Source organism: Mytilus californianus, unplaced genomic scaffold (assembly GCF_021869535.1).
Source record: "Mytilus californianus isolate M0D057914Y unplaced genomic scaffold, xbMytCali1.0.p SCAF_11, whole genome shotgun sequence".
Lineage (NCBI taxonomy): Eukaryota > Metazoa > Mollusca > Bivalvia > Mytilida > Mytilidae > Mytilus > Mytilus californianus.
This window is the reverse complement of record NW_026262593.1, coordinates 51,228,670-51,247,460: the sequence shown is the minus strand read 5'-3', so window position 1 is coordinate 51,247,460 and position 18,791 is coordinate 51,228,670. Positions and strand designations below refer to the sequence as shown.

Below are 18,791 nucleotides of genomic sequence, written 5' to 3'. Positions count from 1 at the left end.
CACTTTAACTTGTCCCCGAAAAATAACAGAAAGGTATAAAGGAATTTTTTTTTCTGAGACAAGTCCTGTGATACATGTGATAGGTAGACTTAAATTGGGCATAATTTTGATTTCAGGAAGTTTCCTTTTGAACTATATGAACTCATTTGATTAAACTTTGTTTTTTTTTAAATTGTCCAAAGACAAATTTTAAATTCGTGCATTTTTTCATATATTGCTAATATCACATTCTGCTCATGTTATCACATAAGTACATCACAGTTAGAGTCTATTGTTCAATGCATTTCAGTATTTGGTCTATGGGGGTATGAAAAAGTTATTGATTCTGAAATCAAAGTGTTGAAAGGTAAGGTGACTTAGTAATACATCTGTTAATAGACTGAACTGGACTAATCTGAACTGAACAACAATATGGTTTCAGGATGTTTCTTGTTAAACATTTTTGAAACTTGGTGTTACGACGCCCCAGGGGATGAACAAAATTGGTAATGATTTTAAGGTCAAAAGGTGAAAAGTCAAATATTTAGCAGCAATTAATAATTTGAAAGTAGGACAAAATCTGAATAATATCTTGGTTAAATCTTTTGATACATATATGTATGTCCTTACTGATTTGGATGTCATCATGTTTAAGGTCAAGGTCATAGTTACTAAGGATGACCAAAATATATGCATGAAAGTGGTTTCTTGGTAGTTAATAAAATACTTTATATGGAAATGCAACATACTTGGCCATATATAAGTCACAAATAACTAGAGGAGAATCACTGTGAGGTCACTATGTCTAAGTTCAAGGTCATAATTACTAAGAATGGACCAAAATTGGTACAGAAAAGTGGTTTCCTGATGCGAAATAGTTTTTTGATTTGCACATTTCTTGCATATATATGGACACATTTAATGAAAAGAAGATTCCTGTTAGTTTAGAGGTTACTATGTCTTCGGTTAAGGTCATAGCTAGTAACATTATTTTATGAATTTAATGGTTAAAATTAATTTCAGGATTTCGAATTAACTCCGGTTGCGGGATTTTGTCGCTGTGTTGAAGACCCTTTGGTGGCGTTGCCAATGGGCTGTTTTCTGCTCTTTGGTCGGGTTGTTATTTCTTTGACACATACCACGTTTCCATCCTCAGTTTAACTTCATGTATTGGATATCAACTTTCAAATTGGATATGTGAAGAAAATCCGTTTTGATTTTAAAGACACTATTGTCAAAAAATAAAGGTATAAGGAACTATAATAGGACCAACATGTATGCAGAAAAAAATGGTTTATGAATGATGAATCAAATACTTCTTTTATCTGATCGCAAACTTTTTAAGGATTTGTAATACCATATGATACGAGAAAGATCCCTATTGAATTTGAAGTTCAAAGGTCAGGGTCATCTTGTTACTAAAATTAGATTTTTAACACCCAATATTTCTGTGAAATATCTCACAACTTAACATGCTAAAGGTAAACATAAAAAACGTATGCCAGCAAGTCTCTTTGAGTTATCTCCCTTCATATATAAGTGTTCCATCTGTCATTAATGCATATAGGGGAAACACCAATCAAGCACCATTGTATAATAAACTGTTCTTTCTTGAAACAAGCTCAATGTTTGCTTTGAGCATCATCTTTTGAAGCTTTTTCAATGTATCATGCATAATGCACCAAGAATACTAGTACCTTTTGTAAGAAGACACTTATTATATAATACTCAAGCATTATTGATGCTTGCATTCAAATGTATAGATCATTGTGATTTTAGTGTATCAACAAAAGAATTCAAAGACTTAATGAATTAAAAGCAGACAAAAAGAAATTATTATCTAATGGTAGAGGAGGAAATTCCGTTAAAGGAAAGTATGATGTGCATAAACATCAAAAACAAGGTAAAAAACCATCTAAATCAAAAACTCCCGACGAGGATTGCTTTGTGTTTTTTCTCGAAAACAAGATGTTTAGGAGAATAGATTATGTTGAAAAACAAAAACAAAAGCGGCGTGCTCTTCAAAAATTAAGTAGAGATAATGTAAAAATGCAGCATCAAGGTCAAAGAAAATTGGCTAAACGAAAACTTCCTATTGATTTGCAACTGCTCATTGGTGAAATTGTTCACTCCAATCCTTCTTTCATAGATAATATATTGGGTTCTCCTGAATTTTCAAATGAGGAAGGAGAACTTTATTTATATGACAGACGAACTTCTATTAGTTTGGATTCTCCTAAAATTTCAAACGAGAAAGGAGACATTTGTTTCGAAAAATGCAAAGAAAACGAAAGCAACAGAGAGGATGAACAATCATGGTGGTTAAAGCCTCAACCGACAAAAGACTCATGGGAAGAATGGGATTCTGATGAAGAGGCTAGTATAAGTTCAGAATTAGATCAGTTTAAGATAGATGAAACCAATACAAGTAATTGTTTATCTAATAGTCTAACTAACCAATTGGTAGCAGTCCATGATGATACAGAGACTTTGGTTCCATATAACGTTGATGGTATCGTAGAGACTAGCACTTCAGATGTTGACAACCAGTTGTTATCTGACGAGGATAGCGCAGAGGCTTTGGGAAAAACATAACACTGTTAAATGAAATAAGTTAACATTGAATGTTTATTGGTGCTCGAATATTTGATTTTTTTGTCCTCTATATGCTGAAGATGAAGATTTTAAACCAGTTTAGAAAAAATGATCTGATGACAAAATTTAACTTGAATATAATTTATAGTTTACATAAATTATAAATTCCAATTTTTAAAAAGTTTTTATGTCACCGCCGTAGCGGAGGGGCATAAAGTTTTACCCTTGTCTGTCTGTATGTCCGTACGTCCCAAAGTTGGTTGTCGTTCTCTAACTTTAGTTTCCCTTAACCAAATGTTATGAACATTAAACACAATGCTTATAACCACAACACACAGATCAAGTTTGAATTTTGGTGGCGTCCTTTCAACCGTTCTAGAGTTATGCCCCTTTAAAAATGGCAAAAATGCTGAATTTTTCGTTTCTGTTCTTTAACTTCAGTTTGCCTCAACTAAATGCTACGAAACTTATACACAATGCTGATTACCACAACATACAGATCAAGTATAAAGTTTGGTGGTATCAATTTAATAGTTCTAGAGTTATGCACCTTTATAAATTGAAAAATTGTTGAATTTTTAGTTTCCTTTCTCTAACTTTAGTTAACCTCAACCAAATGTTATTAAACTTTAACACAAAATACAGATCAAGTTTGAATTTTGGAGATGTTACTTGTATAATTCTAGAGTTATGTCCCTTTACAATAGACAAATTGCTGAATTTTTAGTTTCCGTTCTCTAATTCATGTTTTCCTAAATAAAATTTTATGAAACTTATACACAGTACTTATTACCAAAAAACTTAGATCAAGTACAAATTTGGGTAGCGTCACTTTTACCGTTTTTCAGATATGTCCTTTTATAACTGTATATGATATGCAAGCGGGAGCATCATATGTGCCCCATGGACACATACCCCATTTATTTTTTGTAATGATAGTGTTATGTTATGGAATGAATTTTGATCAGTACTTGTGATAAAGAAAGTTTAACTTATTGTTAAAAATATACATTACATTTAGTCGATAAAGCTTTAAACTAGTTCATATCATGAAGTTAGATGTATGTTACAGAGTCTTTCATTTTTTGGTTATTGGTGACATTTAGATTTTTAAAAGTTTTTAATAAATATTTGAGAAAAAAAAAGTTTGATTTTTGGTAATTTCTGGAATGTCGTCTATAACAGAAAAGGCTTATCAGAATTTAACATGAAAACGGTTACTAGTTATGTTGACCAAAAGTACAAACTTGAGCTTGCTTTATGTTTTTGAATCCATTTAAGTTTTCAAGCAATTGCCAGAGAGAAAAGGAAGAACATAAATAAAAAGCAGTTCCTCTGACGCATTTGCTACATCATCGTATTTCACAAAGTTTAAGTCTGGTGTACATCAATCCTGTATTTATTTTGTCAGGGGTAATTTAAAAACAAAACGGTATGCTTTAAATTTTGAACATTAGATGCACGTTTCGTCTACAAAAGACTCAGCAGTGATGCTCGATTAAAACAATTCAAAATGACCAAATAAAGAACGAAGTTGAAGAGCATTGAATACCAAAAGTCTTGAAATATTCCAGAGGCAGGAACTCCTTAGTATTTCGAAAAAAAATCAATTCTTTTAACGAGTTGGTATGTGTGTGCTTTTGTATTTGTGTGGCATGATACATGTCTAATGAGTACTTCCTATATTTGCCACTATGTAGTCTAGAATAAACTTAAAATTGATTGTCAATAGATATAGGAAGATGTGGTATGAGTGCTAATGAGACAACTCTCCATCCAAGTTCCAATTTATAAAAGTAAACCATTATAGGTCAAGGTACGGCCTTCAACACGGAGCATTGGCTCACACAGAACGTCAAGCTATAAAGGGCCCCAAAATATTACTAGTGTAAAACCATTCAAACGGAAAACCCAACGGTCTAATCTATAAAAAACCGAGAAACGAGAAACACGTATGAACTTCATAAACAGACGACAACTACTGTAATCAGATTCCGGAATTAGGACAGGTGCAAACATTTGCAGCGGGATTAAACGTTTTAATGGTACCAAACCTTCTCCCTTTTCTGAAACAATAGTATAACATCACAACATAGAAAAACAGACTATAAAATATAAATTGGAAGGCTTAACTCAATCAGAAAACGTAAATTAACACACAATGAACGAATAAATTTGACCTGTGACACCTGAATGCAAATACACAGTTAATAAAAAATTACAAGGGATAAATAATTAAAGTAAAAAGTAAATAAACAGGTTTAAATAAAGTTAAAGTATGATATCATTGTGAAATTTCAAACAATTTATAGAAAATCATCACTTTTGAAGAAACCTGCGTCATATTATACACAGGTAAATGAAAATAATTTTGTTGTTAAGTATACTTCTTCTTCTGTGTGTATAAAATATTCCGTTTAGGAATACCAAGAAATTACTTTAATATTATTTTTTAAGTTCATCAAAACTCCGTATAAAGAACGATACATAGCTTGATCATCAAGATGTTCGACTATACATCTTTCTAAAGTGTTGACTACTATTCTTTCTATAGTAAAAGATTGCCTTAAAAAATATTGTGATGAGATATATTCAACCAGTGGTGTCAACCAGATATGGATTCTCAAAAATTCTAAAGATCTACTGCTAAATCTCAGATCACAATCTCTGCAATTTAGAAGCAACATTAAAACCTTTGATTTTTCTACGTTTTACATTTCTATTCCTCATGCTCAATTGAAAGATCGACATCATCATCTTATTAAAAAGAGCTTTTTCTGTAATATTGGGAATCGTAGATATAAATTTCTTGTTTTGTGTTATAATAATTATTATTTTGTGAGGAACCATACTAATTGTATCAGAAAATACAGGACTTTTTAATCGACAATATATGTGTTGAGTTTAGAGGATTGATATTTCAACAGACAATCGGTATTCCAATGGGTACTAATTGTGCACCCCTTCTGACCGACTTGTTGTACTCGTATGAAGCAGAATTCATTCAGAACCTTCTTAAGCATGTTAAGGACAAAAAGAAAAAGCACCTTGCAAAGTTCGTTAATTTTACTTTCAGATATATTGATGATGTCCTATCACTGAATAACCCTTTCCAGTCAGCACTTGAATCTCATATACCCCAGTGAACTTGAAATTAAGGATACTACTGATACAAGAAGGACTGCTTGATACCTTGATATTTTCCTCAATATAGACACAGATGGACGACTTCCCACTGTCAAACGGGATGATTTCAACTTCCCAATTATCAATTTTCCATTTCTCTGCAGTAACATACCCTTTGCTCCGTCGTATGGTGTGTACATATCTCAGTTGATATGTTATGCTCATGCATGTGTTCAAACTATACTGACTTCATATACAGAAGTGTGCTCATTACGTAGAAACCTCTCTTTAACAGAGTTATGAGGGAAAAAAATTAATGACACTTTCGTAAATGTTATGGACACCATCACAAATGGATTGCTCTATACGATGCGTCCGTGTCTAAACTAACTAATGACAAATTTTACTACATCTTAGATTGTGGTTTTACATATTTTTCGTCTGTCTGCTAAATACCAAACGTGACCTATTCTCGGATATGACTGTTATACCAAGAGTGAATTTACATTGCTGTGTCTTGGTATTTGTATATCCAACATTCATGTATTTAATTTAAAATGTTTTTGTTATGATTTCGGTTGAATAATGTGTTATGTCGTATCGTTTGTTGTCCAAATTATTAGAAAATTTCCTTCCATTACCATCATTGTCATATTCCCGAACATGACTGTTATACTGAATGTGAATTTGGATTGCTGTGAGCGTCGTTTCTCGGTTTTCATGGATTAATTTTGATGTTTCTGTTGTGGTTTCAATTTGATAATCATTTATGTTTTATCGTTTGCAGTCCAAATAATTATAAAATTGCCTTTTCGTGCCATCATTGTCATGAAAAGATTGTGGACGAATATTCTAAAATAATTGAATAAAGTTAGAGGTTGCATGTTAGTTACGTAAGCGCTCCACTGTTTCGTTTGATATCCTGGTGTTTTTTTTTCTTTTATGGTATATGTTCGTTGTTGTTCTACGGTTTGCATGTTGTATCAACTATTATATTATTTGTGTGTGCGTTTCTCTGTTATGTATATTCTTGCTAGTGTTTGTGCTGTATTTCTGTCATGTAGTGTTTTAGCGATATTGTTTTTAATATTGTCATAAAGCGGGAGGTTAAGCATGCTATTAAACCAAGTTCAACCCACCATTTGTTCTTAAAATGTCCTGTACCAAGTCAGGAATATGGCAGTTGTTATCTCAAATACTTCGTTTTTATGTGTGTTGGCGTTTGTTTTTGTAGCACTTCGGTGTTCCTATTGTTCCTTTGTTTTCGTCTTATAGTTGATGTGTTTCCCTCGGTTTTGGTTTGTAACCCGGATTTGTTTTTTCTCTATCAATTTTTGACTTTTGAACACCGGTATACTACTGTTGCCTTTTTTTGTCTATCTTTTCTCACGAACTACGGAACAGAATATATTCATATTTGATCAACAGCTTAACAGTAATAAGTTATAACGTACAATATATCAGCTTTTCCGAATCACTCAGACATCTACTTCCTTTTTTTGTCGGATACTGATAAATAACCAATGGGGATGTTCTTAAAACGACAACTCGTATATTCATGTTCATCATTGCTGTTCATGAATCAAAAATCGTATAAAGTATGCTGAAATTACATGTTCTATAATATGGGGTTTCCAATGCCATCCCTCATGATACGCCCATGGCATATTTTCTTTAAGTCTTCTGTTTTTTTCACAAAACAATGAATATCTAGATGTGACTATTTTAAGTACACTTACACTCGGATACCTAGTTGTTTCATGTTATGGTTGATTCGGACGAAATTGTATGTGTAGTCTTAGGTTACAGTTCTTTAGTAGATGTGTTCATTTTCTTATATGAGTTAGAGTTTATATCTACATTTTATTTATGCAAAACCAAACATCACTTGCCATGTAGTGCAAACGTCAATAACTTGATCACATGTTTTCCTTTTCCACTACCACTGGTTCGATTGAGCTTATGATTGTGTTTCAGATCGGATGGGTATTATCTGGCGAAATGCCAGACTTGCTGTACTGGTTCCTTTTGTCTAAATTTTCAATTCATACATTAATATATAAATGATTTAGTTGGATAAAACTAAGGTCAGAAAACTCTTAGGCAAAGTTGATATGGTACACGTATTTATAGGTACGTTTTCAGTATTCAAATGTATAGTACAACAAAAGGGCACATGCAATGAAAATGAGGTGAAGGTTGGATAATACCTGTTAGACAGACGGGTACACTTACAATTGTCAAATACACCAAATAAAGCTGATATTTTGCTATTAGTATGGTATATTCGTTCGTACAAATATACTTCATTAGCTGTCACTATCCTATAGATTTGCAACTGTTGGTTGTATTAGTATTTCAGAATCTTCATTAAAGTTGGAGCACGAATGTTGTGTTAAAGTAGTCTCAGGTATATGGAAAACCAGCAAAAACACAATAATCTAACATTGACCAATGAACCATGAGTATGAGGTCAAGGTCAGATGATACCGGCTAGACAGAACATTTACACCTTACATTCATTCCATACACCAAATATAGTTGACCACTTTATTTATAGCACTTGAAAAACAGACCAAAACACAAAAACTTTAACTTTGACTTATGAACCATGAAAATTAGGTCAAGGTCAGGTAAAACTGCAAGACTGGCATGTTCCTCTTGCAATCATTCAAAGCACCACTAATAACTGACCTTCTGCTTATAGTATTTGAGAAACGGATCTAATCATGTAACTTTATCCTTGATCACTGTTCCATGAAATGAGGTCGAAGTCAGGTGAACTCTGTCTGACGGACATGTTGGCGTTGCATGAAACCCATTTATACCAATTATAGTTATCTTACTACTCATAATAAGTGAGAAATTGACATTACAAAACAGAATGTATTTTTTTTTTCAATCAGTCGCGGAACCATAAAAATGTGGTCAAGGACAATGGACATATGACAGACGGAAACTTCGTAACATAAGGTATCTGCAAACAAGGTATGAAGCATTCATGTCTTCTAGCTTCTGAAATATAAAGCTTTACACAAATAGTTTACACCGCCGGATAGTAATACCTATATCTCACATAATGCGACTTGCGACGAAGGCGAGGCAATATTCCTTTAGAAATGGTTTCATGCGAATCTTAAAAATACTAAATTAAAGACAAAAGATACAAGGTACAGATCAGTATTCGTGGTAAACTGAAAGCTAGTTCAAATCCAGAAACAACTAATAGATAAACCATGTAACCAATCAGTAAACACCCAACGGTTTGGAAAAAGATGACATAAACAGTCTAAGAAAAGCATGACCTTGTGCAATGCCAAACTATAAGAACATAATATCAACAATTATTTTTTTATTCAATGACAGAACTGTAAACAAAGAGTTTATTTTTCGTTTATCTCTCTCTCTCACGTTTTCGGTGTCTGCTAATGTTCCCGCCGAAAAGAATTCAAAACAAGAATAGTTTATTTGTCCTTCAACATTTGCGTTCTTCATATTTCTATTTCGTTTTGTTACATTAGTTTATGTTTATCCCAATTTCATTAAAAGAATATTAAAACTGTCAGCGTACGTTTGTCTTATTTTCGTTCCATTATAATCAAGAAATATTGTTACACCATACTCAAGCTAATGATTTTGCACAACCAATCAATATTGACAATTAAAAACCAATTGTTCAGAGAACAATTGAAGGTCTTTCCACCCGAAACGATATATTTTGATGTGAAAAATATTAAAACTCGGTGAGAAATGTAATTTTCAGCGCCAAATGATAGCTTATTATACGCTGAATTTAAAAATATATGGTTTCTATACATTTTTGTTTGAAATAAGGGAGATAATTTGTTACTTCCGGTTTGAAAAAGGTCACTTCCGGTATCATTTGATAGTTGACTTGACACTGATTCCAAAAATATATGGTTCTATGTACTTTTACATTAAATATGGACAAGAAATAGCTACTTCCGGTTTACAAAAGGTCATTTCCGGTTGATTTTTTCAAGTTCATATGGCTTGCAACTTAAAGCACAAAGTACCATAGCTTTATCAGGCATACATTAAAAGTTAAAGCAAAGGTCAAAATCTAGAACGTCAAATCAAACTTTGACCTTGACCCCAATTTCAAGGTCATGAAACAATGGTCTCAAATCAAAACACTCTAGGTCTCTACTATATATTGTTAATGAGTTATATTACCATACAGCTAATATTAGATATAAAAGGGGCGAAAACTCCAATTAAATGTCTACGTACCCTTTCAACTAAAATTTACGTGTTACGACATAGCTTTACTCTGTCGTAGTTACTATTTTTATGAAATCTGAAAAGAGACAAGTAATTCAGATAATCAAAAATATTTTTACTTACATAATTTATTTACTATATTGTTTGAATAAATATTGCTGTGTATTCCATATACTAGATAAAACTATAAGATTATAGATGAACATGATATTTTATAGTTCGTTCTTATGTTGTACTGTTATACCACTGTCCCAGGTTAGAGGGAGGGTTTGAATCCCGCTAACATGTTTAACCCTGCCACATTATGTATGTATGTGCCTGTCCCAAGTCAGGAGCCTGTAATTCAGTGGTTGTCGTTTGTTTATATGTTACATATTTGTTTTTCGTTCATTTTTTTATATAAATAAGGCCGTTAGTTTTTTTGTTAGAATTGTTTTACATTGTCATTTCGGGGCCTTTCATAGCTGACTATGCGGTATGGGCTTTGCTCATTGTTGAAGGCCGTACGGTGACCTATAGTTGTTAATTTCTGTGTCATTTTGGTCTCTTGTGGACATTTGTCTCATTGGCTATCATACCACATCTTCCTTTTGTTTATGACACACCAGCAGCTGCAAGATCGTGAATTTAAAGCAAATCGCATAATTATGATAATTAAGTAAAAGTTTGAGGTTTCTCTTTTATACTACAACCGTCAAACTTTTGAATATCCCTATCAAACATATATTTACAAGATTACCGAACATATAGGAACAAACCCTACACAGCATACACATTTTGCTAGAATAAATTATATTTGTCGTCTGCTCAACACTTTACAAAATGTAAAATCATCCTCTTTTTTAAGAATTTTATTGGCCGCCATATTCAAATAACCTGAGTTTCTTTGGTGTGGTTACGTGTTGCTTTTATATTTTCTCTGCTACGTTTGTTAACTTTTCTTTGTCTTCGTGTGTTTTTTGTTATCTAGTTTTGTAATTCTTCAACACAACGGCTTCAATTTCAAAGCAGCACCGTGAGAAAAAGGTCAATACACTGTATTGGTGTTTTTTAATTGAATGGTTTGTCAAAGTTTGCCTTATTGCGGTAGGGTCATTAACCATTATTCCTTTATATCATGGAAATTTTTCAGTATGAAACATTGTCCTTTCTTTGAAGGATACTTTTTCAAATCTGTGGAGACAATTTCATAGGTAAATATTGTCCGGATGATATTGCATAATACCATTATGTCTGTAGACACAATATACTGTGACAATGTGTCGGGTGGACATTTCATGACCGATAATTTTTACTCCTACACCGGGTCGTAAATCCATCTTCCCATACTTTGGAAGGAATTAATTTTTATCATTTCTGACATTATTTCATTAACTATTTCAATTTGAATGTACACTAGTAACAGTAGTAGGGTTCCGACTTTAACTTTTAATTACACAAGTAAAATATATGGAATTGTTTGCACCTGTCCTAAGTCAGGAATCTAATGTTCAGTAGTTGTCGTTTGTTGATGTGGTTCATAAGTGTTTCTCGTTTCTCGTTTCTCGTTTTTTATATAGATTAGACCGTTGGTTTTCCCGTTTGAATGGTTTTAAACTAGTAATTTCTGGGGCCCTTTATAGCTTGCTGCTCGATGTGAGCCAAGGCTCAGTGTTCAAGACCGTACTTTGACCTATAATGGTTTACTTTTATAAATTGTGACTTGGATGGAGAGTTGTCTCATTGGTACTCATAACACATCTTCTTATATCTATATGTACCGTCACAAGAAATTTTGCCATCACCATCCCTGTCGACCCCTTCTATCATCTCCTCCGTCTCTTCCCATGTCATTTTCTCTCCAAGATTTCCCATGATGTGCTGAAACTCTGATACAGTGAGATAACCTTTTCCGTCTTTATCAAAAACTCTATAGACCTCACGAATATCCGCAGCGGTTTCTAGCTCTTGAGCATAGTTGCTTCGTCATTATGGCCAAAAATTCTTCAAAGGTCACTGTTCCATCCCCTAAAGTTATATTAATTTTTTTTTTTTTTTTTTTTTTATAAAATTTAAATTAACTTATTCAACTGTTCGTCAATAGCAATTTTTAATCGTATTTTACGCTTCAAACCAATTCTCTGAATAACTTGACACATAGATTTAACCGAAGAAATATATAGATATATAATACATGTACATTGTCGGAAAATACAAAAATTATTCGTACGAGCTTTAGAAACGGGACGAAACGCGAAGCCGAGAATTTCTCCTGTTTCGAGGCGAAAACAAATACATTTTATTCTTCCGACAATGTACATATATTGAACTTTCTTGTAATTTACACCCGACACTTCAAGGTTCAGTTGAACAAATCCATATAGTTCTAATTATTCAAAGAAAACTACAATTTTTGAACTCGGACCGCGAAAAGTACCCTAAAAAAGAACTGGTTTCAAAAAAGAAATAATCACAATACCGTTTGCTCAACATGGGAGCGGAGTAACATGAGACTTTATTTGAAAGTGCAAGTAAAGGAACAAAAACATATCAGTTATGTTAAAGTTATTTTTTAAAACTATTCTACCATGCGAATAATATAGAAATCTCTTAAAAACTAGACTTTTGCTCCGAGCACGGACGACAAAAAAATCTTACAGAGCAAAGTAAAAGATCAGATTTTAATGAGATTGAAATCGTGCGTAAGTTTAAAAAATATAAAATAATTTATAGTATTCCTTAAAGAAACACTGAGGTGTGTTCACATAAAAATCATACTTCTCTTTCACTTTGGTACAAAAGTAGAAAAAACTACGGAAACTCATTTAGGATCTCCCAAAAATATAATTTGAATTCGAAATCACGAATTTAAATCGTTATCACGAATTGTTTAATTCGGTATAACAGATTAAATTCGTGATAACGAATTGGTGGAAATCGTTATAACATATTTTGTAATTCGTTATTACGAATTAAATTCGTCATCACAATGTTTTGTAATTTGTTATAACGAATTAAAATCGTTATAACGAATTGTATAATTGGTTATAACAGATTATATTCGTGAAAAATTAGCAAAAGAGATTGGACACTTGATTAGGGACATTGTTTGTTTTTTGTTTTTGTAAATGGGCGCTAAATGGGCACAACTCAAGAACGGTAAAAGTGACGCCACCCAATTTCGAGCTTGATCTGTGTTTTGTAAAATTCGTTATAACAGATTAAATTCGTGATAACGAATTGGTGGAAATCGTTATAACATATTTTGTAATTCGTTATTACGAATTAAATTCGTTATCACAATGTTTTGTAATTTGTTATAACGAATTAAAATCGTTATAACGAATTGTATAATTGGTTATAACAGATTATATTCGTGATAACGAATTTGTGGAATTAGTCATCACAATTGTTTTGTTATTTGTGATTTCGGATCAAAATTCATTATCACATATTTTTAGATCACCTTAACCACAGGGTTAAGTGAGCTTTTCTCCTCACTTTGCACCCGTCGCTGTTCATAACTTTTACGAAAATCTTCTTCACTGAAACCGTTTGGTCAAAGTGTAATAAACTTGACCACAAGCTATTTAATTTTAACGAGTTTTATTTGAAAAATTAGCAAAAGAGATTGGACACTTAATTAGGGACATTGTTTGTTTTTTGTTTTCGTAAATGGGCGCTAAATGGGCACAACTCAAGAACGGTAAAAGTGACGCCACCCAATTTCGAGCTTGATCTGTGTTTTGTGTAAATAAACATTGTGTAGTAGTTCAATAACATTTGGTTGAGGCAAACTTAATATAGTGAACGGAAACAAAAGATTTAGCAGTAAGAGTAAGTCCTTGTCCATTTGTAAAGGGCATAACTCAAGAACGGTAAGAATCTAATAGAACTATCACATTCAAGTATATGTTGATAAAAATTATGCTTATAATTTAAGAATTATTTGATAATGACGAAAACATAATAGAAGTGCATGTAATTCGAAAAACAAACAAAAGATAGAAAGAAGAAGAACATAGAATATAATGTGCAAAAGTATATTACTAAAGGTTAGCCTGGAGTGAAGTGACGTGAGAGAAATAAATTAGGGTATCTACTATACAGAGTGTGTGCGATGAGCCCGCCTGCGGAACAGCATAGCCAAAATGGCAAAAAATAGAACATAAGGATAAAAAAGGGTCAATTGTCGCTTTCAATCATATGGAAATATTTGTAGATCTTTGCTTTCTCAGTGACCATTTTCGACTATAAATAGTCTTCTTACAATTTTGATGTAAATAGACAGTACTGTACGTAAATCTTGTGATTCTTAACAATTCTTTATCTATAGCGGTTTTCAAGATAAATGAAAAAAATAGCATTTTACCCCTGTGTTATTTTACGCCATGTCTGCCATGTTGTTACGCAGGCTTGTTCATTGCACACATTCTTCAATCATGACTTATTTCTCTCACTTTACTTCACCCCAGACTAGCCTTATCTACTAGTGCACTTATCTTCTATTTTCTTCCTCTTTATATATTGTGTTTGTTTTTTAAATTACATGCACTCCTACTAGTATTATGTTTTCGCCATTTTTAAATAATTGTTATATTCTTAACATATCAACAAATACTTGAATGTGATTGGTCTGCAGAATTTTCATTTCTAGGTTTACACTTCGATAAACCATCGTGGCGAAACTACTTTCGTTGCCTCTTGTGTAAAATGTATCCAGGTTATTACACTTTGACCAAAAGGTTTCAGTGAAGACGATGTTCGTAAAAGTAATGAACAGCGACGGGCGTAAAGTGTGGAGAAAGGCTCACTTAACCCTGTGTTTCAGGTGAGCTAAAAATCTGTGATAATGAATTTTAATCCGAAATCACAAATTACAATAAAAACTGTGATCACGAATTCCACAAATTTGTTATCGCGAATATGTTCTGTTATAACAAATTAGACAATTCGTTATAACGATTTTAATTCGTTATCACAAATTACAAAAAAATGTGATAACGAATTTAGTTCGTTATTACGAATAACAAAATATTTTTTAACGATTTCCACCAATTCGTTTTCACAAATTCAATCTGTTATAGCGAATTATACAATTCGTGGTAACGATTTAAATTCGTGATTTCGAATTCAAATTATATTTTTGGGAGGTCCTGTATGGGCTTCCGTAAAAACAACCCTCAGAAATTGTTTATATCACACATGTAAATGCTGCTTTCAAAAACAGGTTTTTGTTTTGCCAGGGTCACACCAATATAAATTATTTTTATTTTATATGAAAGATGCTGATTTCCACAATTTCCTGTCCTCATTTGTTTACTAATGACTTTGTTTTATCACGTCTTGATTGTTTTTAATTTACTTTATTTTATCTTTTTTATTCATTTCTTACAACACTCACATGATTCTAACATTGGTCATAAGAATGCATTTAGTATGACTTTTTTCAGTTCTGCTATTTTCAGAAGACTTGAAAAGATAAAGGCACAGAGTTGGCCTATTACAAGGTTTTACATAAGGTGATATGTACTTGGACCTATGTTGTGCTTTATTTATATGTCTGTAATAAATTGTTCAGTAATGCAGCTTGTCTTTCATTTAAGGACGTGTATGAGTTCCTGCAGATACCATCCACATTATACCCTGAGACCATATCATATGTGCGCTTTGTTCATTATTTTTTAAGGGAGTGATTTAGAAAAGATAGATGCATATACAATCTGTGTTCAATGAAATATAATGAATAAGACAAGAACAGTACAGTTAACTCTAAATAAAGTAAAATAGGCCAAAATGATACAGAACTTTCAAAAATTATCTGAAATACAGACATGTTAAAAAAAGAGAACTGTGAACGTCCTAATAGCCTTTAGGTTTTACCATCTATATCAATCTCATCTACAATTTTCTTCAGTTCTTCATCTGTTGGGTGTTTTCCTAATGATCTCATGACAACTCCTATCTCATGTGTTGTAATAGTACCGTCGTCATCTTTATCAAACAAACGGAAAGCTGCCTTACATTCTGAAAATACGAAAGTTAGGGAAACTACGAGAGTTTATAACCTACTGAAAATAAATGATAACACTCAAAAAAGTGGAAAGGTTTTTTGAATAATCTATAAAATAAACAATGAAACTAAAATCAAATAGAAAAAAAAGACCAAAACGAGTTGGAAAATTAAAGCTATATTTCAATCCATGCAATAAGCGTGTTGGTATATAGATAAGCTTTTCCAATCAGTTGCGGATCTAGAAAATGTCATGAGGAGGAGGACACTGACTGTCTAAGAGGGCGCCAGTTCCTGTCATGCTTCAGTGATTTCATGAATAATCCACAAAAAAAAATGCAATTACTGTGCATTTACTTCGCTATATATGGATTCCGAAATAGTAATTTTCAAGTATTTTATGGATTTTCACAAAGCTACTTATTCACCATTATCAGGGCCGCCTAATGTCGGGTTGCTCTATAGTGATTAGTCTGTCTGTCCGTAACAAATTGTGTCCGCTTTATATCTAGAGAACCGTTATAATATCATATTCCATACTTGACATGTATATTAACCAACACCAGAGGTTGTGTCATAATGTTTGTACAACTTCCTTATCAAAGTTAAAGATCAAAAACGATGGTTGAAGTTGACAACCCCATGTCCTATGGTAAGAATCGTGTCCGCTCTATATTTTGATTTCAAAATTCATACTTGATATGTATATAAACCAACACTAGAGGATGTGTCATAATGTATATACAACTTTCTAGGTCAAAGGTCTGTACGTCCGTCCCTAACAAATGGTGCCCGCTCTATATCTTGAGAACCGTTATGATTTTATACTTTTTATTTTTTGCACACGTTATATACATGTGGCGCCACAGAGATTGTTCTCATCTCAATGATGTCTTGTTCGTTCACAAACAAGTTGTTTTTGGTAACTTACCTATAATTTGCTCTACGGTTAATTTGTCAACCTATAAAATATGTATTAAACAAATTAGAGACATTAATAATAGTATCAACATAAAATAAATAATTATGTTTTTTTTTTCTAAAAAAATATTCTGATCCTCAATGTGATGAAAGGTGGCAAAAAAATATTCTGGGTGCAAATTCCCCCCATACCTTATAGTGTTAAATTTGGAAAAAAAATAATCTGATTGTTTGCGTCGAAAAACAAAATAAATTGTATGACTAAGAAAAAAAAACATACATCCGTCCACCCCCCTCCCCCCTCCCGAAAGTTAAATGGTTGCTCCCTAATGAAAACCTATATACACGAAATAACATTATAGTTGTAATTGTGTTTTAAACTTGCAGATCTTTTTTGAATTACTCATCACTTCAAAAATTATTGCGAGGTTTTTGTTAATGGAAAAAAAAAACGACTGACTCCTTGAGGAGGGTGGTGAAGGGTTTTTTCGTGCAACGTGTTTTGCCATTTTTATTTCACGTGCAGCCGTGAAAAAGGTTCGTTATTCACCGTGTTTCGTGAAATCGGTAGAAAGATCAACGTGCAAGAAATTTTTAATTGATCGTTCATCGTCAAATGGCAATTTTCTTTTGCGTTCTTCCGTGCAGTTTACCCCCCCCCCCCCTTTACGCCCCTCCTTGAGTATCGCAATGAAAAGAACTCGCATTCTGATATCTGATACATATAACTATATCTGAAATACGAATGACTTATATTTTTGTCCTTTCTTAAAAAAAAAACATCAATAATACATGCATGCAATAGTTTCTGAATTTACAGTACATGTTTCACTTAATAGTAGATTTACGCAATATTTTATTTACCGTCAAAACCTAAACAAGCACATAACGTCGTCGCAACAATGCTGTTTGTGAGTGCAAAATATTTTAAGACCGGGCATATCCTGTTTTGCAAGACATTTAAAATATTCTATATTCAAACTCACCATTATTGATTATCTCGAACGATCAGGTAGTAGCATCCGTTGAAGAAGCTATAAGCATTAGGACAACCGGATGTGCCTTTTTGGCAAAAATGTGATTCGGCGGCGCTCAGTAGTCCTACGCCGAAAATTGGACTATTTTGCGTCGGCCGACGTCAAAAGAAAAATGGCGCGCTTTTGTAATTTTTTTTCGTTCGTTTGCGGCAAAGTACCGACGATAAATACTGTTGATTGTAAGCACATCTATATGAGAAAAATATATGAATTTACATATTATATTCATTTTTGAACATTAAAATAAAAGGAAATCTCATTTTTTTATATCTGAACATAGAATTTCGGATATTGATTTTCTGCACTGTAGGATAAAATGGCTATATTAAAAATGGGAACAAAAAAATATCTATCCTTCGATTTTCTAAACATTTTTACATCCTATTCTCGCTAGTTTTTGGCATCGAAATTTGTAAAGAACAGGAGTGTTCAAGCCAAGGCAAAAATTTGTTCCCATTTTAATGCAGGGGTCTCATTTTTTCTAAGTTTTTCATAGCAAGTGCGGTAGATTTAGAAATTGTTAGCGTTTTAGTGTAAATATGAAGTATTAACTGCACTGAAGTGAAATGATGAATCCTTGGTACCTATATTCCTTGAAATAAAGTCATATGTAATGAAAAAATAATTAAAAAAAAAAAATTCTAGAAATAGTTGTGGAATTTTTTTTTGTCCTTTTCTCGCTAACGTTACGGCTTGGCCTCAATAAGTAGCAAATTCCAAAATTTGGTTGCTTCAAATTTTTTCATACATTTCTGCAATAATCCTGGGTAAATATTGTATGCTTTTTTTTCAGAATTTTAGACAATTCTATCGATTAGATATGGAGAAAAACAATATTGATTTTAAGAGTATACATCACGGAGGGGTGACTTGTTTTTTCACCTTTTCATTTAAAA

At 32.6% G+C, this 18,791-nt stretch overlaps 1 protein-coding gene across 1 annotated transcript in view; it reads right to left on the bottom strand.

Annotated features, from left to right (window-relative positions):
* LOC127719236 (neo-calmodulin-like) overlaps positions 1 to 16,238 on the bottom strand; it is a 38,510-nt gene extending 22,272 nt beyond the window's left edge. The window contains exons 1-2 of the mRNA XM_052225253.1: positions 16,211 to 16,238; positions 15,808 to 15,951 (exon numbers count right to left, since the gene is read on the bottom strand). Coding sequence (XP_052081213.1) covers positions 15,808 to 15,951; positions 16,211 to 16,238 — 172 coding nt within the window. The remainder of the gene's footprint in view (positions 1 to 15,807; positions 15,952 to 16,210) is intronic.
* Positions 16,239 to 18,791: the final 2,553 nt, after the last annotated feature.